This window comes from Epithele typhae (assembly GCF_022376455.1).
Source record: "Epithele typhae strain CBS 203.58 chromosome Unknown BXZ73scaffold_2, whole genome shotgun sequence".
Classification (NCBI taxonomy): domain Eukaryota; kingdom Fungi; phylum Basidiomycota; class Agaricomycetes; order Polyporales; family Epitheliaceae; genus Epithele; species Epithele typhae.
This window is the reverse complement of record NW_025954193.1, coordinates 525,759-546,147: the sequence shown is the minus strand read 5'-3', so window position 1 is coordinate 546,147 and position 20,389 is coordinate 525,759. Positions and strand designations below refer to the sequence as shown.

The 20,389-nt window shown below is 58.9% G+C and overlaps 5 protein-coding genes across 5 annotated transcripts; 4 read left to right on the top strand and 1 right to left on the bottom strand.

Moving 5' to 3' along the window:
* On the top strand, positions 1–1,083 carry BXZ73DRAFT_73306 (uncharacterized protein; the record flags this gene model as incomplete). Its single annotated transcript, XM_048021871.1, has 8 exons — positions 1–37; positions 93–143; positions 216–357; positions 421–450; positions 515–590; positions 660–806; positions 859–906; positions 964–1,083. The coding sequence occupies 8 exons, from the start codon at positions 1–3 to the stop codon at positions 1,081–1,083; spliced, it is 651 nt and encodes a 216-aa protein (XP_047883091.1).
* Positions 1,084–2,825: 1,742 nt separating this feature from the next.
* BXZ73DRAFT_96086 (uncharacterized protein) lies at positions 2,826–4,667 on the top strand (the record flags this gene model as incomplete). The annotated part of the gene is made up of 4 exons (XM_048026981.1): positions 2,826–2,941; positions 3,005–3,130; positions 3,847–4,061; positions 4,117–4,667. The coding sequence occupies 4 exons, from the start codon at positions 2,826–2,828 to the stop codon at positions 4,665–4,667; spliced, it is 1,008 nt and encodes a 335-aa protein (XP_047883090.1).
* A 4,398-nt stretch (positions 4,668–9,065) lies between these two features.
* Positions 9,066–10,041, bottom strand: BXZ73DRAFT_96083 (proline-specific peptidase; the record flags this gene model as incomplete). The annotated part of the gene is made up of 2 exons (XM_048026980.1): positions 9,066–9,288; positions 9,353–10,041. 2 exons carry the CDS (start codon positions 10,039–10,041, stop codon positions 9,066–9,068), a joined length of 912 nt encoding a protein of 303 aa, XP_047883089.1.
* A 1,196-nt stretch (positions 10,042–11,237) lies between these two features.
* Positions 11,238–12,528, top strand: BXZ73DRAFT_38000 (uncharacterized protein; the record flags this gene model as incomplete). The annotated part of the gene is made up of 5 exons (XM_048018106.1): positions 11,238–11,349; positions 11,427–11,719; positions 11,773–11,848; positions 11,905–12,233; positions 12,301–12,528. 5 exons carry the CDS (start codon positions 11,238–11,240, stop codon positions 12,526–12,528), a joined length of 1,038 nt encoding a protein of 345 aa, XP_047883088.1.
* A 987-nt stretch (positions 12,529–13,515) lies between these two features.
* BXZ73DRAFT_38271 (proline-specific peptidase) lies at positions 13,516–14,667 on the top strand (the record flags this gene model as incomplete). The annotated part of the gene is made up of 3 exons (XM_048018156.1): positions 13,516–13,998; positions 14,055–14,221; positions 14,406–14,667. The coding sequence occupies 3 exons, from the start codon at positions 13,516–13,518 to the stop codon at positions 14,665–14,667; spliced, it is 912 nt and encodes a 303-aa protein (XP_047883087.1).
* Between the last annotated feature and the right edge of the window lie 5,722 nt (positions 14,668–20,389).

Below are 20,389 nucleotides of genomic sequence, written 5' to 3'. Positions count from 1 at the left end.
ATGTCCGTGACCGTCCGCAAAGTGTCCAGCCCCTCTGGTGAGCGCGCCCCCCCTTCGATCCGCCGATGCCCGCGCTGACCGGACGCGCGCAGAGGCCGAGATCCAGAACTACTGCGAGGTCCTCGCCGACTCGTTCAACAACCGTGCGCCATCCCCGCCTCTACTCGACTGCCCCGCGCCCCGCCGCTGACCCGCGCGCGCGCGCGATCTCGTAGAGTTCTTCGCGGGCGCCCTCATGAACGACGTCTCGCTCCAGGTCCCGATCCACCGCGCGCACGTCGCCGCCGCGCTCACTGGCGAGGGCGAGGTCTGGATCGCGGAGATGCCGGAGGAGGGCGTCGTCGGCGTCGGCGTCTGGTGAGCACACGTGCCCTCGTCCGCTCGCTCGGTCTTGCAGGGGTGTTGACTTCCGCGCGCCAGGTTCGGTCCGGGCTTCAAGTTCCTGTCCACGTATGTCGTCCTCGATCGCGCGTGTGCGGCGCTGACACGCTCTCTTGCCCGCGCGCCCGCGCAGCGACAAACAGCGCGAGGCGGGCTGGAACGAGCTCATGGCGAAGCTCGACGACACCTGCCGCGACTGGTGGCCGAAGGTGCGTCCCTGCGCGGCCGTCGGACGCGGTGAGAGTGCGGTGGGCTGATGCCGCTCTGCGCGCGCACAGTTCCTTGCGGAGTACGACGTGCTCGTCGAGTCCGTGCTTGGCGCGGGCGTGAAGCTCGGCGCGTGGCACCTGCAGCTCATCGGCATCAAGCAGTCCTGCCAGAAGAAGGGCGCGGGCAAGGCCCTGCTTGACGCCGTCGAGGCCGGGGTACGTCCTTCGTCGGGGAGGTTTTCGGTCGTGCTCACGGGGGTCGGCGCAGGCTCGCAAGGAGAAGGTTCCGACGTGCCTCGAGACCATGGCCGGCGGGGTGAGTGCCCATTTGTCGACTGACGTGCTGCGCTGACGCCCTTGTTTGCACGCCCAGGGGGCCGCGAAGATGTACGAGGCGGTTGGCTACACAATGCAGGGCTCCGGGCCCATCACATGGGTGAACGGTGCTCAGCTGCCGTTCGGCGTGTTCATCAAGCACACCGAGAAGGAGTAAAGGGATGTGGTTCTGTGTGTGTTGTAAGATACCCTGCAATGTATTCCATCAGGCTTCGCACGGCGGCGTGTTTCCGCAGCGAGCAAAGTGAGGGATGGTGAGTACTCAGATAAGACTCCACTTTGTCCAATGGGTGGGCAGAGCGGCTAGCGCTGGACGTGCTCGCTCATGCAGGTACCAACAGCAGAAGCAGCAGAAGTTCGACCAAGACTGCAGAGCGGGCTTGATTGGGAAAAGGCCTCGCCAATGCATTGTGATCTCATTCTCAATCAAGCCCGCTGTGCTCCGAACGCGGCGGGATCGCAGCTGTTGGCTTCTGGTGCCTGCATACATACCGCATGTACATGCGTACTTCCGTGCCTGCCGAGTCGCCCACGACGCTCAGCTCCCGCCGAAGGAATTGCCGGTCAGCCTGGGTGTTGGAACGAGATCCCATTCTTGGCTTGTCTTTACCCCGTCGTTGGACAAATACGGACGGAGGGTTGCGAGCACAACTTGCGCGTGCTATTCACGGAGATCTACACGGCGGCTTATCTCGGGCGACGGGACGTCGTGCAGTGCCCGGACTTGGGCGTGGCAGCCTCGCTGACGAGCAAGTATCTGATGAGGATGTTGGATGCGCCCGGGGCAGGAACTCCGCCGTTGAGTGCATCTCGACCTGCATCTGCACGCTATGATGTGGGGACCTCCGCCCCGACCGCGGTCCGGCGTCATTGATTGGCGGCTACGGTCGGTCGGTGAACGAACCTGTTCCGGGAGGATGCCATCTCAGGCCAAGAGAGAAGGCAAGGATTCCTGGGCGTGGAAGGACCACGGGGACAGGACTGGCCCCTCCACAGATGGGTGCAGTGATCAAAATCCGCCCAAATTGGCTGTGCCACGAAGCGGCCGCAAACCCTCTGGGCGTTACGCCATTGGGGCGTGACATACGGGCGACCTGGCCAAGACGTCCGAGGGGGTGAGCGAAATGTATAAAGGACGAGGCGGAAACGGGAGCAGAACCTCATCCCCTCGAGCTCCAATCGCGGCGACAATCCAACCTCTCACTTCACCTCTCTTCTCAATTGCCAACCCACCATCTCCACGATGCAGTTCTTCGCCAAGATCGCCGCCGTCCTCGCCCTTGCCCTCGCCGCCCAGGCTGTCGCCGTCCCCGGTGAGTAGCCACCTCAAGCGCTCTCCGATTCGCATTGACTGATGACCCCTGGCTTTTCTCTAGCTGAGGCCGGCACTGACGGTGCTCTCTGCAACCGCGGCCTTGATAGTTGCTTCTAAGCGTCTTCCCCACACAGTGCGTGCATCGTGACTGAGGCGCGCTTTTCTCGAGCTAACGAGTGAATATTAGCCTGTGGTGACGCACCGCTCATGACGACTTGGCCCTGCTAGTCGTCTGAGAGTCGTAACAATTATCTATTCCGCCCTTCGGGGATCCGTGGTTCTGTACTAGTGCTGCTGTTGTTGCTGCAGTGTATATCGTTGTGAAAAATACCCATTGTTACCTGATCTTGAATGTGTCAACGTCAAGACAAATCTCGGGCACTGAGGACTGCATTGGGCTGCAGGAAGCGAAGGTGCGCAACCCAAAGCTTCAGCTTCAGCGCCGGCGTCCAACGGGATGGGCGCTCCGGGGCACTCGGCGCCTCCTGCCCCTCGGTTGCCTCCGAGACCACAGCTCGTTCTTGCACGCGGTCGCGCAACCTCCAGGATTGCAGAGCCTCGTCCTTACGGAATATGTCGCCTCGATGGCAGAGCAGCATCCCGAAGATGTCCAGGCGGTCCGCCTCGACCACAAGCCACAAGAAGCCGTAGAAGCGTTCGCTATGATCGAAGGCGCAAATACCACTGCATATCAGGTCATGTAGGTCACTCTGTACGCGCACTCTGCCGTGGCTCATGCCTGTGTACGAACAGCCTTGACCAGCGAGTGTGAGATCACGGACTCTCTCAAGGACTGGACGATCGTTGCCAAGTTCCCCAAGTTCGGAGCACGAACATTCTTGCTCAGTGGGTTCTACGACGAGCCTACGCAAGTCAGAAACATCAGAGGGTGCGCATTTGGGCAGTGCAGACATATCCGCAGTACCGAACGCTCTGCGTGTGAGAACAATTGGCACAATTTCTTGTGGTATGTTCAGAATCTCAAGTATACGGTCCACTGTCAACCGAAAAACGCCTCGTTTAGAACACGCTCTCTGTGGACCATGTGCTTCCAAGGCACTAGAAAGCTTGGCTCGGTGGCACACCGGCGGTCGATATCTCTGTCAAAGAGGCGGATGTGAGCACGGGGCGTGATGGTGCCTACTATCAGCGGATTGCAAGCAAGAGATCTCCAGGCATCTGGGTCGCGGTGTCTGCGGACCAACCTTCTCCGTGCTACTTGCATGATTAGCCTGATCGTCCGGTCCGGGGGAAAGAAGCCAAGCCCTGATTATTACGGAGGGACTGCTCGTGAACATGGCGAGATTGGCCGAGTGGGCGAGGTGTGCCTGCTCGAGCGTGTTGATCATGTAAGATTCAAGAACCAGCTGTCAAGCAAAGATGCACTTTTCCGTGTTCAGCAAAGCCGGACGCTTGCCCTGGATCCCGCAACAGTGGGTATGAGATACTTGGCGTTCCTTTGGGATCGCAGCCTCGGGCCGGAGCACGTGTGTGGCCCCCGGCGCGCTCCGCCGAGCCAGCCCCGGTCCCGGTCCCCGGACGCCAGCCGCGGGAGACTTCTGCTCCTCCTCGACCCTCCTCGACCCCGCTCTGTGCTCGCCTCAGTCTCGGACTCGGAGTGGAGGCCGCGTCTGCACTTCTGGGCCTGCGCTCCCAGATCCCATTGCCCCCCGTTTCCCTCGCCTGCATGAAGGGCCTCACCCTCCTCGAGCGCATCACCGCCGCGCTCCTCGTCGTCTCCGCCTCCCTCTTCCTCCTCGCCCGCGTCGTCCCCTTGATCCCCTTCCGCCGCCCCCCGCCGCCCCCCGCCCACGAATACAGTGAGTACCGCGAACCCCACTACTCCCCGCACCCCGTCACCCCCCCTTCAACCAGCATACCGCGGCACCGACTTCCCCGCCGAGTGGCCGCTCGCCGCGCTCCCCGCCGTCCGCCTCCCGCACGAAGACAGCGTTCACTACTCCGCCGCGCTCGCCGACGCGCCCGACCGCGGTGCCGCAGCGTGGGCCGCGCTCCTCCCGCGCGGCGGCGCGACCGTCCGCCTCGGCCCCGCCGGCCGCCCGTTCACGCTCGGGATGTTCCACCAGCTCCGGTGCCTCGACGTCCTGCGCGCGCAGCTCGTGGCCGTCCACGACTCGTACGCCCCCGGGACGAACGAGTCGTGGCGGCGCGCGGACGGAGAGGGGGAGGAGAGGGTGGACGGGCTGACGGGGCGGGAGCGGGAGATGGCGGGACACTGCCTGAACTACCTGCGGCAGTCGGCGATGTGCCGCGGGGACTCGCGGCTGGAGCACCTGCGGTCGAACACGGATGCGCAGACGACGGTGTCGGACGTGACGCACGAGTGCAGGGACTGGACGGCGGTGTACGATGCGGCGGAGGCGAATTATGCCGACTACGTCGCTAGGACTCGGGACGAACTGTAAGATGAGTATCTCGTTGTGCTAATACAGAGGGTTGTATGAACACCTTGCCTCAAGCGGTCACCCCAACGTCGGTGGTTCACTCTGCTGCTTACTTCGCTGGTGTAGTCGTCTACCGTCCTGCTCAGCCACGCTGGTGCTTATGTGAGGTTCTTGCTACCCACCAGCAGTAAAGTTTGAACCCTATCAACCGTCTCCGTGGTGTCAGTTTCGTGGGCGGTCCCATAGTATCTTATTCCGTTCTGCTGATCCGCGCAGTATGCCTTGACAGAAATCAAATCTCGCCCTTTGTTTGCATACGATGGGGACTCCCGTATAATTCCACGAACAAATATGTATGTACGCTTTACAAGGAGCGTCTCCATGGATGCATGGAACATAGTATCATGGTGCACACTAAGCCAATATAGCTGAGCGGTGGTGAAAGCAAAGCCCCATGTCCCTCAGGAATGCCCGGAGCAAAGGCCGATGTGCCAACCGAGCGCAGAGTGCACTGAAAACACAGTGAGTACGTCAGTGTCATTATACATGAATAGCTTCTCACACATGACATGGCAGAAGACACTCAGTAGCAGGAGCCCTTGTACGGCGCACAGCCGTCAACGCTCTCATCGGATTCTGCACAAGTGGGCTTCGGGTTCAGCATGCTGCCTCTGGCGTCACTGGCTTCGATCAACTCACTGGGGATGACAACGGCCTGGGCGGCAAGCGCGAGGGCAAGGAAGGCGGCGAGCTGGACGAAGAACTTCATGGTCAAAAAGATTGCTTCGAGGACGAAGTTTGCGAGTATTCGGGGGATGGTGTTCACGCTCGCTCGGTGGACTGGCTTTTATAGGCGTGTTCATCCCGGCGCGTGAGCTGTCGACGCCAGCTTTCTGTCATTCACTTGTACGTGGGTGTAATTCATCAGCTCAGCCCTCAGCCGCATTCGACCATTGCGAAATTTTCAAATTCATCGCTCGGCATACCCAAATTTCGAGGATCCCGAGCGCGTCATTGTCAACTGCGAGCTACATTTGCGGCGGCGAGTGTTCTGTATGCCATGAGATATGTTTGCGAGACCTACCCTATTTTAACTCCTCTTCAAAGAGTACGTGCCCGTCGTGGCACGAAGAATGCGCAAACACTCTGATAAAGCGTATTTGCAAAAACGGTGCACCCCGGCTTTCGCGGATTCAAATCCGAAGCATAACAAGGCCTATACCCATCTGAAATTGAATGCCCAGAGAAGACCGTGGTTACTAACGTGCATCTGGCGTCAACGACTTGCTGTAAAATTTGCGCCGCAGCCTGCAAGCCTTCAGTGATCTTCTTTGTTCGTGAGCTCGCACTCCAATGGCTCTGCCCGATCAAAAGTAAATCTATTTGTTCTACTAGACATATTTTGGCAGAGACAAGCAAGTAGGGGCGACCGCCAAGGCACAGAACGGCCCACCGCGGTCGAGTTGGCCAAGATTTAAAACCGTTGGACCGGCCGGCCTTCACCGATCACCCGCGGGAGGCCGATTTGAACAGCTCAAAAGAGCTCACCCCTTCGGCCTGGTTCTTACCGAGCGCAAATATTGACGACCGGCTCCGACAGTGGTCAAGCGGATGACCAAAGGGATTACTGGACCTGCTGTATTTGCAAAGAAACCCACCCCTTCACTAATCCCCTAGCTATGGTAAACAGACCCCGGTGCGGGAGATAGAGGGATGTGCAGCTATGTACACGGCGGGACACGACGCCGCCTACGAAGGCCTCTGCGTGGGGGCGCGCGTGCGGGTCAGCAGCGGGACACGGTGGAGGTGGGGGTGACTCACGGTTGTCGAACGACTCGGTGAGGTCCTTGCCATTGCGCGCGTCCGGTCAGCGCACGCGTCGGCGGATCGAGGAGGTAGTGCCCTCACGAGAAGGATTGGACACCTTGCGGACGGTCACGGACATCATGCAGCTAGCTAGTGGTCTGAGGAACTTGGTGGGCGATGGGCGAGGAGATGGTCGAACTTGGGAACGGGGCGGCGGGGTTATTGTCTCGATTGCCCGATCGCACCGCCCCGCGACGTAACACCGTGCGTGGGGCGTCCGTCCAGCGTCATCGTTGCTCTCCGTATGGAGGCCGACCGCCGGTCAGCGGTGGTATTGTGGAGCTCGAGTGCTCGAAGGCTCGCCTCGGGCACTGTCGGTAGCTGTCGGCGCAATGAACCATCCAGGCGCCCGCTTGCGCGATCATGATGGGGAGGAGGAGCAGGCGGCGGGTGATTATGTCACAAGACGAGGGACTTGCCCAACGGAGTGCTTGCCACCTTAGTTGGACGGTTCCAATCTTTGGTCTAGACTGTTCACGCGCTGGAACCGGACGTTAAGCTCTATCCAGGATACACTGGACAGCCACACACCTGATGAGACAATGTAGAAGCTTGTAGAAGGCGCCGAAACGTGAGATGCGCCGTCCCCATCCAGATAGCCAGGGGTTCGAAGTGAGAGTAGGCCGCTCACGACATAGGCTAAAGGCCAGGGCCATCTCGCTTCAAAAACGTGCTGTTGCAGACGGCGCGCGGTGCGAAGCTGTGTTTGTGCGACCAGTGCTGGGCAGATTAATCAGTCGATAAGAGACGTAGTATGGATCGGGGTGAGCTGGCACCACCTGCACAGTTTGATTGGGGCGGCCCTAGTCTGTCCCTCTCGCCGGCGTCGAAGCCCGTCACCACCTCGACTCGACGCGATAGCAGGCGGGGGGGACAGTATTTAAATGCTGCGAGGTAGTTCGTATCAGGCATCGGATCAGCCGACTCTCACCGTCTTCATCCTCATCGTCGTCCCTACTTCCACCATGCAATTCATGCTCAAGGCCGTCGTCGCGCTCGCCGCATTTGTCCTCGCCGTCCAAGCTGCTCCTGCCCCGGAAGCTAGTACGTACCTCGAACGTCACGACGTCTTGGATCACAATACTGACCATGACACTGTCCAATAGAGCCCGATGTGTGCGAGCTCAGCACCGAAATCGAGGACTGCTTCTAAGCATATTAGTCGGTGAGTCAAATACGTACATAATTAGTTGTCGTCTCGCACTCATCAGCGGATTGTTTAGGAATTCCCCGAGGGGATTAGCGTTGATTTTGATTGGTTCGGTGTAAATCATGTGTTGTATTATTGTGCGGCGGAAATGACATATCTATCAACATGCTAAACCTGTGTGATCTGAAGGATGTAAACCTACCCTGATGCCGAATACTCCCGCAGCCCGCTTTTTGAAGTTGCTGACCGGTGTTACGGGGAGCGCCATCTGAGCCTACTTGTCGGACGGGAGATTGAACCTGTAGCCTGTCGACACCGCCTTGGTTCGGATTGTGTTCCGGCGTCCCGGGGCACGAATGACTTGGGATACTTACGTAGGACCCCATAATCGACCTCGATTGACCGGAGCAGGTCTTCCCCGGAGGGTTTCCTCGAATATGGGGCTGGGCATTCGGTTGATGCCATCCGTCGAGCACTGGATTGCGCACGAAAGTGTGGCATCGAAGGCGGATGGAGATACTACGAGCTGCGCAGTTAGTCCATTTCACCTGCACAAGGAACACGACACGGGAGACCTTGGGGTCCAAAAGACTCACTTAAAGGTCTTGGTCCGTCATTGACTCCCTCAGTCGCTCTACCTCTCTTCAGCGCAGCCGCCCGCATAACCCTCGTTCATAAGCATGCAGTTCTTCTCCGAGGAGATCGCTACCCTCGCCCTCTTCGTCGCCATCCTTCGTTATAGCTGAGGCTGGCACCGACGGGGACTGCCCTTCGAACACTGACGACGAGGACTGCTTCTGATTCGTCGTCTGCGGAGACTTTCGGTAGGGCTCCACAGACAGCTTCATAATAGAAGACCCGGCTAGTACTTAACACGCCACCTCCGCGGATGGATCAGGTCGGAAAACGCACCTTAGAGTTGGTTTGGCCACAGGGTCATCTCAGCGGTCGCAGTTTTTGGTCTTCACCCGTATCATAGTATGCTCGGTTTCAGACTCCAGATGCTGTTGCGACGTAGAGTTCAAACGTGAAAACGGTGTGCATAAGTACATGACGGTGGAGCCCGCGTGCCCCGCCGGCGGAGGGGCCTGCGGGGTCGACGTTTGGAAGAACCGGCGTGTGCACCCGCTGGGAGGTGAGTGGCGTTTGTTCCTTTGGGTTCTAAGGGAGAGAGGACGTTGTGTGCACGTTGACGCGCTGGTGCACTGAGGGAGTTACCCGGGCCCGCCGGGCCGCAGGGATTTGGAACAAGCGCCCGCTGCCAGTGCCAGACTCGAAGTCGCGCTACTTACTCACTTTCACTCTGCACCCCTCACACAATGCACACTTGTTTCTCGCAAACGTACACCCCATGAAAGCATATTTCTCTCTTGCACTGTCTACTCGTACACGCTCAGTCGAACTCAAGCCTCCAAGAACGACGCAATCGTCTTCATGTACTCCTCCCGCTCCTCCCAGCATGGCAGGTGGCTCGAGTTTTCGAACTTGACCCACTTCGCGCCAGGGATGTTCTTGTGGTACGCCTCCACGACCCAGTCCTGCGCGATGTCGAACGCCCCGTTGATGACCAGCGTCGGCACGTCCACATCCTTCAGGCGGTCGATGACCGTCCAGCCACTCAGGATCCTGAACGCGCGCATGTAGTCAGGAAACCCGCCCCGCGTACGAAAAGGCAGACGCATATACACACCCAGCATTCGGCACCGTGCGGTCCGCGTCGTCCCCATACCGGTACTCGAGCGTCGTCAAGAACTCCTGCGGGAACGGCTGGATGCGCAACCCATAGACGGCGTACACCTTGAACACCGCCTCCCGGTACGCCTTCAGATCCTTCTCCTCCCCCGCCTTGACCGTCGCCTGCACCTCCTCCGGGAACTCCCCGAGGAGCTGCATGAACGACTGGCCCCACAGCGCGACGCTCGCGGGGGAGTCCGCAATGACGAGCCTCCTGAGCCCCTTCGGGTGGCGGCGGACGACGAGCTCGGAGGCCATCATCCCGCCCCACGAGTGGCCGACCATATCGAACCCGTCCGCGACGCCGAGGTGGGCGAGCAGGCTCTCGAGCTCGTCGAGGAAGAGGTCGACGGTCCAGAACGCCTTCGGTGCGTCCGGTCGGCGGGAGGAGCGGCCGTTGCCGATCTGGTCGTAGAAGACGACGGCGCGGGGGTGGGCGCCCGCCGCGGCGAGGTCGGCGTGCGGGAGGAGGTAGTCGTGGGTCATGCCGGGCCCGCCGTGGGCGACGAGGACGGGGGGCGCGGCGTGCGGCGCGCGGAGGTCGCCGAAGACCTTGTAGTAGGTCTCGTACGTCGCGCCGTCGTAGGTGAAGGGCGCGCGGCCTTCGTGGGTTGCGGGCGCAGGGTGGGTGCTGGGGGAGGTCATGGTGTGGTGGGCTGCGAATGCGTCTCGGTAAGCTGACTGGATTGATTAAATGTTCGGTGCGTTACTGACATGGAACCAGGCCTGGGAAGCGGACAAGGAAGTCAACGTAGGACGGCCAGAGGACGACGGCGAGAGACGAAGAAGGTCAGCACCACCCGGAACGAGGACGACGAGCGGTGCGAATGCTGGGATCCCATGGTGCGGCGACAGAAGAGCAGAACGCTGGAGACATATGGACTACCAGGTGCGCGTGTGTAGTGGATTGTCATTTCGTGCCTCCCCCGTCCTTTGGCTTGTGCAATTGCCGCGCGTCGTGCGAAGGGCACATGCCCTTCGCTCTGATCGGTGTTGCCGTAGCTCGTCCCGCAGTTACCACAAGACTGCTGTCTATGTACGGGCCTCATGGCTCCCCGTGGAGTCGAGTCAACCCCAGTGAGTGGTGAGAGTCCGGTCCGAATGTGGGCGCTGATGCGGTGGAATCTCCGTTGGGACAGACCCTAGATGACATCTTATGTGTTTGACTGTTTTGATACACTCGTGGCCGGACAGACATGCTTAATCCGCGCACGGATGGTTGTGGCAGATTCATCCTGGCAGCGGTCAGTCATCCTTGGCCCGTAAAATCGATTTGGGATGAGGCAGATATCACGATCTATAGAGCTGCTGTGCAGCCCGCGGTCTTGTCTGACGTTGGGCGCGACGAGGTGGCCATATCGGTGGTCACGCCTTCTCCAGGCGACCGGTCAGGTTCTGAGTCCCTTGATCAGAAGCCCCCGCTGTACCTCCGAGAAGCAGGTTCTTGATTGTACGTCCTTCTGCCAACGGCGGGCGACTGGCATTTGGCTGATACAATGTCTCTGTTGCCGTTGCGGGGATATACAATGTCCGCATCTGAGGTTCAATCAACACCACGAAGTTCCCTAACGGGAGGACAACGGGCGGAGGAATTACGATGGTCCCCGGTCCAGCGATGGCCTGGACCACCTTTGCAGGCCCGCGCCCAGCTGCCGATCCGATGTCACACCTTGAAGCCATACAGTCCGGCGTGCTCCTCCGGTCCAAGCAAGCGATACGGCCACACCGCTCCCGTCCGCCAACGCCTGTTTATAATCATTGCCTCGCGCCCGCGGTCAGCCAGCCGTTTCGGCGTTCCACCCCCCTCTCTCCACCCTCTCCCTCCCCACCGTCCTCCGGCCATGTCCTTCGTTAACGACACCAACCCCTTCGCGCCCCCCGGGGAGACCGCGGATGACCTCTGGTTGGAGAAGTCCCAGCTGGTTGGCGCCGTCTTGGGCGGTGTGGCCTACGGTATGCATCATCTTCTCTCGCACCCCTTCGAACATCAGCGACTGACTTGCTTCTGTTCTCGCGCACCGCGCCCACAGGTGTGCACGTGGCGTCCTTCGTCCTCTGCGCCGACGCGATGTGGACCTCCGCCCGGACGAACAGGGCCATGCGCACACGCAGCTCCATCTTCATGTTGTTCATCTTCCTGCTCTTCTTGTCCGGCACCCTCAACTTCGCCTGCAACACCCGCATAGTCCAGCTCCAGTTCATCGACAACCGTGACTTCCCCGGCGGCCCCATGGCCTGGTTGTTCGCCTTCTACTCCATCGGTGTCAACACTGCAGGTAACGCTGGCTACATTATTGGCAACTTCCTGGCCGACGCTCTGCTCGTAAGCCTCCCCTTTTCCTCGCCATCTCCGTCGATGCTGATGGTACTCTCCAGCTCTGGCGTGTGTACGTTGTATGGAACAATATCTATATCGTCATCTTCCCCTTCCTCGTGTTCCTTGGCTCGACCGGTACGCCTGTCCTTCTCCCAATCTCCGATCATTCACTCACCCGCATGCTCGCACAGCGATGTCCTTCCTGACGCTCTACCAAGCCTCGCGCCCCGACGCCTCGCTGTGGACGCACCTCACCGTGCAGTTCACGCTGCCGTACTTCAGCATCTCGATAGGGCTCAACGTCCTGCTCATGCTCCTGCTCGTCGGCCGGCTGTACTACATGTCGTGGAACGCGTCGCGCACGCTCGGCCGGCAGCACGGGTCGACGTACATCTCGATCGCGACGATGCTCGTCGAGTCCGCGGCGCCCTACGCGATCACGGGCATCATCTTCATCATCACCTACGCCCGGAACTCGTACGTCCAGAACCTCGTCCTGCCCGTGCTCAGCCAGATCATGGTGCGTCCCCCTCCGTCGCCTGCGTGCTGTGTGACTGTGGACGCTGACCGTGCCCTCCCATTTCCAGTGCATCTCCCCCGAGGTCATCATCCTCCGCGTCGCGACCGGCCGCGCGGTGACCAGCCGGCCGTCCGCGACCGCGGCCTCCGGGCCTTCTGGCTCGTCTATGACGATGCAGAGCATGCAGTTCCGGTCGCCGAAGGCGTCGCGGGGCACAGAGACCCTCGCGCTCAGACCGATGGACACGAAGGATCAAACTGGCTCAATGGACCTCGGCTTCAAGGAGAACGTCTGAGTCGGAAGGCGGATGCGGTTGCTTACTTTGTATCTAAAGAATGCGACGACACGACACTGTTTTATGTTGGGGCGTGGCCCACCGCGGCCGGGTTGCTCGAAAATTGACTTCATTGAACTAGCTGTCGTTCACCGATCACATGCGGGAGACCGATTTTAACAGCGCAACAGCGTACACTTCCTCAGCGAGGTTCTGACCAGGTACACACATGACAGTATTGGTCAAGCGGAGGACCAAAGGGAGTACTGGACACGCTGTATTTGCAAAACAAAACAAAAACCCCTTCGCTTCACTGGTTCCCTAGCTATGGATATCGATACCCCCCGGCGAACAGATTTCAAGGCAGGGGATGGAGGGATAGCCTGTGATTGTCGAGACGGGACCTCCAAAGTTGAAGGCGGCACGGGACGCCCGGGCCGGCGACATCAGAGCCCCAGGCTCGGCTGAAGGGATCCATATCCTTGGCTTGACCTCTGCCGTCCACCACTCTTTTTGAGGCCTCCCATCGCTTCCTCCTCCTATCCACGACCTTCTTGCCTCAGTTTCCAGTCGCAATCTTTCTATCTATGCAGCACGTCACCGCAGTACCGGCGTTCATGAAGCGGGCGAATCTTCACTCAAGCACGACCTCCCTGGAAAATGTGTCACACATAACATTGCCGAAGTCTGGATGGATGCTGCAACTTGAGTAGCGCATATAGTAAGTCCCACGGTCTTTCGTATTTGGATCATTCTTCGACCCCGTCCGCAGTTCTGTTTACTGTAATTCGCCGGGGGGCGGAACGAGCAACATCCACCGCCCACATTTGATTGCTCCTCGCCTAAGACATCGTCCGCCACTGTCGAAGTGAAAAAACCCCGCACGAACCTGCGGTGGACACACATCATCTGGTTAGCGCGGAGCCTGGGGAAGAGTGCGATATATAAAGCCACTATCGCTCGATCCAGGTGCGCCACCGCGCCCGTCTATCTTATCCCCTCATCACCATGGAAGGCGAGTGCGTGTTCACGGTCCCCGGCGTCGAGAAGACGTGCAAGACGTGGTACAAGGTCTTTGGTGACCTCAAGTGTGGCAAGACGCCCCTCGTCGTCCTCCACGGCGGCCCTGGCGCTGCGCACAACTACGTGCTCTCTATCGCCGACCTCGTCCAGACACACGGCATCCCCGTCGTCATGTACGACCAGCTCGGGTGTGGCAAATCCACGCACCTCCAGGAGAAAAATGGCGACACCGGCTTCTGGATCGAGCAGCTTTTCGTGGACGAACTGCACAATCTCCTCGATCACCTTGGGATCCACGGCAACTACGACGTGCTCGGACAATCGTGGGGTGGGATGCTTGGGTCGCGCTTCGCGACGCAGCGGCCGAAGGGGCTGAGGAGGCTCGTCCTCGCGAACTCTCTTGCGAGCATGGCTTTGTGGGTCGAGTCTGCGAACAAGCTTCGCTTGGATCTTCCTGCGGACGTTCAGGTGCGCACACTGCGCTCCCTGGGGCTGTGCGGGAGTTCACGCTGACGTTCTGACAGGAAACACTCACGAAGCACGAGAAGGACGGAACGACGGACTCGAAGGAGTACCACAAGGCTATGGACGTCTTCTACGCCAAGTATGTCTGCCGCGTGAGCCCCGTGCCGAGGGATGTCGCAGCAAGCCCCGCGCAACTTGAACAGGACCCGACGGTTTACTACACGATGTGCGTACACACCCACCTCGTGGCCCTCCACCCGAATATGTTTGTTTGTTTGTATCCCGTGTATCTCCCGTGAGGGCGGAGCCCTATGGTAGGCGGTATATACAGTAATCTGCAAAGACGAGGAAGGCTGGCGCATACGGGGAGGATGCCCGAAAATGAACTCTGACATTGACCGCTCCGGCAGGAACGGCCCGTCTGAGTTCCACATCACCGGCTCGCTCAAGACGTGGTCGATCATCCCCGAATTGCCCAAGATCAACGTCCCGACGTTGGTCCTCAACGGCCGTTACGACGAGGCGCAAGACAGCGTCGTGCAGCCCTTCTTCCAGCACATCTCTTCAAAAGTGTGGTGGTTCACGTTCGCCAATTCGAGCCACATGCCGCATTATGAGGAGCGGGAGCTGTTTATGCAGCGCGTTGGGGACTTCTTGTCGATGGATATGTGAAGAAGAAGAGAACGCGAAAGGCTGTAGACGAACGTAATGCTGTAAGATATCGACACCTGCGTATTGATCGTTGAACACCGCGCCTTCTGTTGGCAGTCGTCGAGTCTTGACCTGGACGGTTCTCGAGGACAACTCGGCACTCTGCTCCGCTGTTGAAGCGCTTCCCCGATTTCGTCGATCAGGTTGAACGATTACTCCTCAGCTCTGGAGCGCATTCTTAATATCGGATCTGAGTCATCTCGCCGAGTCCTACATAAGACGGCCCAAAAGTGTACCAGAAAGCAGTTATCCTTGGCAAAGCCAAATTTGTATGAGGTGACGACTAGAGATGGGTTACCGTAGCAGTGGGCGCAACAAGGGTGTTAGAATGGCCAGGAAGGTGTTCTGTCTTGTTGTCGGCGACAGCGGCGTGGTTGGTAGGTTCGGTGACATACAAGGTCGCTCCGTCGTACGTGAGTGGGGTGCCAAGGTAGCACTTCAACTCGATAGGGTAGTAACGACCTCCTGCCCTACTACTGATTCATATGGGACGGTTGCATGTGGTTGCCAACGTAAAGGCTATAGCATCCATCTCGGATGGTGTTGCGTTCTCACCGGAGAGGGCGGTCGTCCCTCGTCGAGAATTCGAACGCCCTGAGTTGGCCCTGAGCTTCCGCCGAGAGGCGCTGTTGGGGCGAGTGGGCCTGGCTGCGCTGACTTGGAAGTTCGTGTGTTTGTATATCGCTCCCGGGGTCCTGAAATGCTGTGTTGACTAAAAATAATGCATTTCTTGCAACGGTTCCTCGCACATCAAACCAGCGGAAAATTTTATATTCAACCCGACGTGACTGGATGAGCTCGCCCGCCCTTGTCGTCGGAGAGAGCACAGGCGCTTCCGGCCGCGTTCAACTTCCGTTGCGCGAGTCTCCGAGAGACTCTCAGACGAATCACCGGCGTAGCTGGCCGTGCTCGCAACCTTCTGTCCATATCCGTCCGACTTAGGACGGGTGTAAAGCAAGCAAAGGTTGCCCCCGATAGAAAGCGATTCCCCCGACCGAGAATGCTTTCAGCGCGAGCCGGCGCAGGAGCAACAGTGTGCATGTAGCGTGTGTGCAGGCACGATGAATTGCAGAACTAAGATACCTCACGGATGCGCCGCGCATGTACCTCCCAACGTCATCGCAGTCTTATCGTCGGCGCATGAGCCGGCAGCGGGGACTCCGAGCTCGGACGCAGTGCATGGCCCTGCACCACGGGGTGGTCCGGCTGACGGACGAAGCGGCTGCAAACCCCATTGCCGATCAACCGAGGTCGATTGCATACAAACACCATCGCTAAGCGTGGGTACTGCCCCACATCCAGTAGCACCAGGCTGCGGCGAAGTACAGCTGCTGACATGGGTCTGAGCGTTACGCAAGTCCGGGGCCGTGATGCACGGGCGACCTGGCCGAGACGTCCGAGGGGGTGAGCGAAATGTATAAAGGACGAGGCGGAAACAGGAGCAGGACCTCATCCCCTCGAGCTCTAACCGCGGCGACAATCCAACCTCTCACTTCACCTCTCTCCTCAACTCCCAACCCACCATCTCCACGATGCAGTTCTTCGCCAAGATCGCCGCCGTCCTCGCTCTTGCCCTCGCCGCCCAGGCCGTCGCTATCCCCGGTGGGTACCTGCCTCAGACGTCCCCCGAGTCGCATTTACTGATTTCCTCTGCCTTCTCTCTAGCTGAGGCCGGCACCGACGGTGCTCTCTGCGGCCGCGGTCTTGATGCTTGCTTCTAAGCCTCTCCCCACAAAGTGCGTGTATGGTGACTGAGGCGCGCTTTTCTTGAGCTGATGGGCATATGTTAGCCTGCGGTGACGCACCGCTCATGACGACTCGGTCCCGCCAGTCGTCCGGGAGTCGTAACAATTATCTATTCCGCCCTTCGGGGATCCGTGGTTCTGTACTAGTGCTGTTGTTGTTATTGCTGCAGTGTATATCATTGTGAAAAATACCCATTGTTACCTGATATCGAGTGTGCCAACGTCCAGACTAATGTCGGGCACTGAGATCTGAGAACTGCATTACGCTGCAGGGAAGCGGAGATGCGGAAGCCAAAGCAGCGCCGGCGTCCAACGGGGTGGGCGCTCCTCGGCGCTCGGCGCCTCCTTCCATGAGTCGCGGAAGAGCGACAAAGTCTGCCCAAATCGGTTGTGCTAACCTTCGCGAGAACAGTCTATCGTTATGGATTTGGCTGTAACGCCACGCGCGAAGAGGACAAGAAAGGCAGCAGTGACGCGCTCGAGTGACCAGCGGGTGTGAGTCGTATAGCACCCAGCGCCCGCCGGTGCCTGCTCGGAACCTGTTCCTTCACCGGTTGACCGAAGCGCCAGTCAAGGACGCCGGGCCGCGGTCGGGGTGGACGGTCCCACAGCGCGCAGAAAGTCGGGATGCATTCAACGGCGGAGTCCCTGCCCCGGTCGCATCTATCATGCTCATCATCTGCTCGTCAGCGAGGCTGCTGCGCCAAAGTTCGGGCGCTGCACGACCTTGCCCGCCCTTGCTGATGGTGGCGTCGCGGAGACGGGCACATTGCCGTAGTCTCCGAGAGATAAGCGCTTGAAGCCTTCGCGTAGATCTCCGTGAATAACCCGCGCAGGCTGCCTCCATCCGTATTCGTCCAACGACGGGGGAAAAGCAAGCAAAGAATGGGATGCCGTTCCGATACCCAGTCTGACCGGGAATGCCTTCGGCGGGAGCTGAGCGTCGCGGGCGACCCGGCAGCACAGAAGTGCGCATGTACATGTGGTACCTCCGAGATATGTGTGCAGGCACTAGAAGCCGCAGAACACCTGCGATCCCCCGTTCGAAGCGGGGTGATTGAGGACGAAATCATCCGCGAATTGGCCTCGAGCAGCGCCTTGCCCGCGCCGAGCACTGACTCGACGAGCACGACGTACTCCGCGAGGAATTGTGCGCGCGCAGAGCGGCGTCAGCCCACCGCACTCCGCACTCTCACCATGCCCGACGGACACGCGGGGATGCACCTTCGGCCACCAGTCGCGGCACGTGTCGTCGAGCTTCGCCATGAGCTCGTTCCAGCACGCCTCGCTCTGTTTGTCGCTACGTGCGCGCGCACGTGTCAGCGCCGCATGCGCGCGATCTAGTAGAGGACGATGTACGTGGAGAGGGGTATACCCCCACGACGCGTCCGCCCGGCGTCATTGTTGCTTTCCACATGGAGGTCGACCGCCCGCCAGTGGCATCGTGGTGCTCGAGTGCTCGAAGGCTCGCCTCAGGTACTGTCGGCACAGTGGTCCGTTCAAGCGCCTGTTTCAGGGCGCAAGACGAAAAGGGAGTGCTTGCCACCTTATTGGACAGTTGCGGTCTTCGGTCTGGACTCTGAACTGTCCACGCGCTGGAGCTGGACAGATCGTACCTCCACGTTTCTATTCAGGATGCACAAGGAAGCGAACCTAAGCCACATGCACACCCTGCCAATGAGGTTATGTACAAGGCGGCGCCGAAACGTGAGATGCGCCGTCCTCATGTAGATACCAGAGTGTTCAAAGTGGGTGAAGGGCGGGAGTAGAAGTTAGAGCACGACGCTCACCACCTAACGCGTTCTGATGAGTGTTGGAAAAAATGAATGGTCCGATGACAGACGTACCGTAGATCTAGGAGGAGAGCTGCCCACTTCGCCTGCGCACTCCGATGAGAGTCGGGGGCCGCCCGGTCCGTCCCTCTCGCCGGCGTCGACTCCTGTCACCACCCTCGACTCGACGCGATAGTAGGAGGGGCTCGGAGAACAGTATATAAATACTGCGGGGTCGTTCGTACCACTCATCGGATCAGCCGACTCTCAACGCCTACACCCTCTTCGTCGTCACTACACCCACCAATCATCAGCCATGCAGTTCATGCTCAAGGCCATCATCGCGCTCGCCGCATTTGTCCTCGCCGTCCAGGCTGCTCCTGCCCCGGAAGCTAGTACGTACCTAGAACGTTACGATGTCTTGGATCACATGATACTGACCTGTCCAATAGAGCCCCAGGACTGCCCGGTCAATAACTCACTCGAGGACTGCTTCTAAGCATATTGCTCTGTAAGTCAATGACGTAGATAGTTAGTTATTACCTCCCACTCATGAGCGGATTGTTTAGGAATTCAACGAGTGGAATGAAACCGTAGTAGCGTTGACTTTGATTGGTTCCGTGCTGAGCCCGTGTTGTATTATCGTGTGGATCAAATGAAATGTCTATCAACATATTGAACCCGTGTGATCTGAAGGATGCCTTTTGCGCTTGTTGACCGCCGGCGCTATGAAGAACGTGGAGAGCGTCCTCTAAGCCTACTTACTTCATGAGATTTCGGGTCGTGGGACGTGATCGGGATACTGTACCATTTCGTATTAATCGAACGTCACGCGTCACAAGGGGGTCCAAAAGTTCGAAATTTCGGGGGTAGTCACAGCTCACAAGGCCCAAGTTCGAAACTGTCTCGCGGGCGCTTGTCAGCGCCCGCTCAGTTTGGGCGTAGAAGTACCCAAAAGTCGATGATGGGTTCGAACTTTCCGGGCCGTCACGGACGGCCCGGTCAAAGTTCGAATCCACCGGACCAAACTTTCCGTCACGCCCCAAACGGCGGTTCGATCAATTCGAAATGGTACAGTAGTTTGGAGGGTGGAAGTGTCGCACTTGAGCTCCTCCGGGCACGGGGGAGAAGCGGACGGACGGCAGATGCACGGTAGATGGTGGTGGATATATGTACAGGAGCATTGACGGCGAAAACCTAGTAGCGTACGATATAGTCGGTGGCGTGAGAGAGATGTGCTACGATGACTTACCTAATAGAGCGGCCCGAGGGTTCTACCTCTAGCTACCTCTAGTGCCGAACTCCAACATATATATTTGTTGAGAAAACCTCGGACAAGAGATCGAACCCGCGGCCCGCGGACACAGCCCCGGTTCATATCCGCGAGGCGGGGCAAGCAGAGGGCGTGGGCGAGAGCGACTCGACGCCACCCATGCTCGAGAACTTCCCGCATCCTGGCAAGTCCTCAAAACATGACACATTTCCTCACCTGCAAACTAATGTCTCATGCATCAAGTTCTGGCAGCGCGGGAAGTCAACGTGCCCCAGTGTGCGAAATGGTGAAAGAAACGCCAATTCCACGGGCGCTAAATGCATCATCCTGGTGCCATACCGTATCCGACCAGCGGAAACCTTGATATCCCCGCCGTGAAGAAGACCGCTCCAAGAACAGATGCCCGTAAAGCCTTCTGGGACGAGCAGTGGGCGCCTGCCTGACGCGATGCGTCGAACGCGTTCATGTATACGGCACGGGCCATTCGATATCGAAGTTTCAAATGTCCCGCTCATAAGGCTGTACCATTTCGAATTATTCGAACGTCACGTGCCACAATCCGTCCAACAGTTCGAAATATCTGGAGTTAGTCACGCATCACAAGCTCATAGTTCGAAATCGCTATATGGGCGCTTAACGGCATGCGCATTCGTTTCGTATGCCCAGAGTATTTTCGGCGTTCTGGGTGTGTTCTGTGCTAACCCGTGGCATTGCTGAGTGCTCTGTTTCTCTAATGAAGGTGCACCCAGCGTGTTAAAGACCGTCCGGTTCGAATATTTCAGGGTGGGGGCCGGCCCCCGGTTCGAATCCACCTGGCGTACTACTTGGGCTGTCACACACCAAGGCCCGGTTTGAATAATTCGAAATGGTACAGTAATTCAAAACCGGGGCCC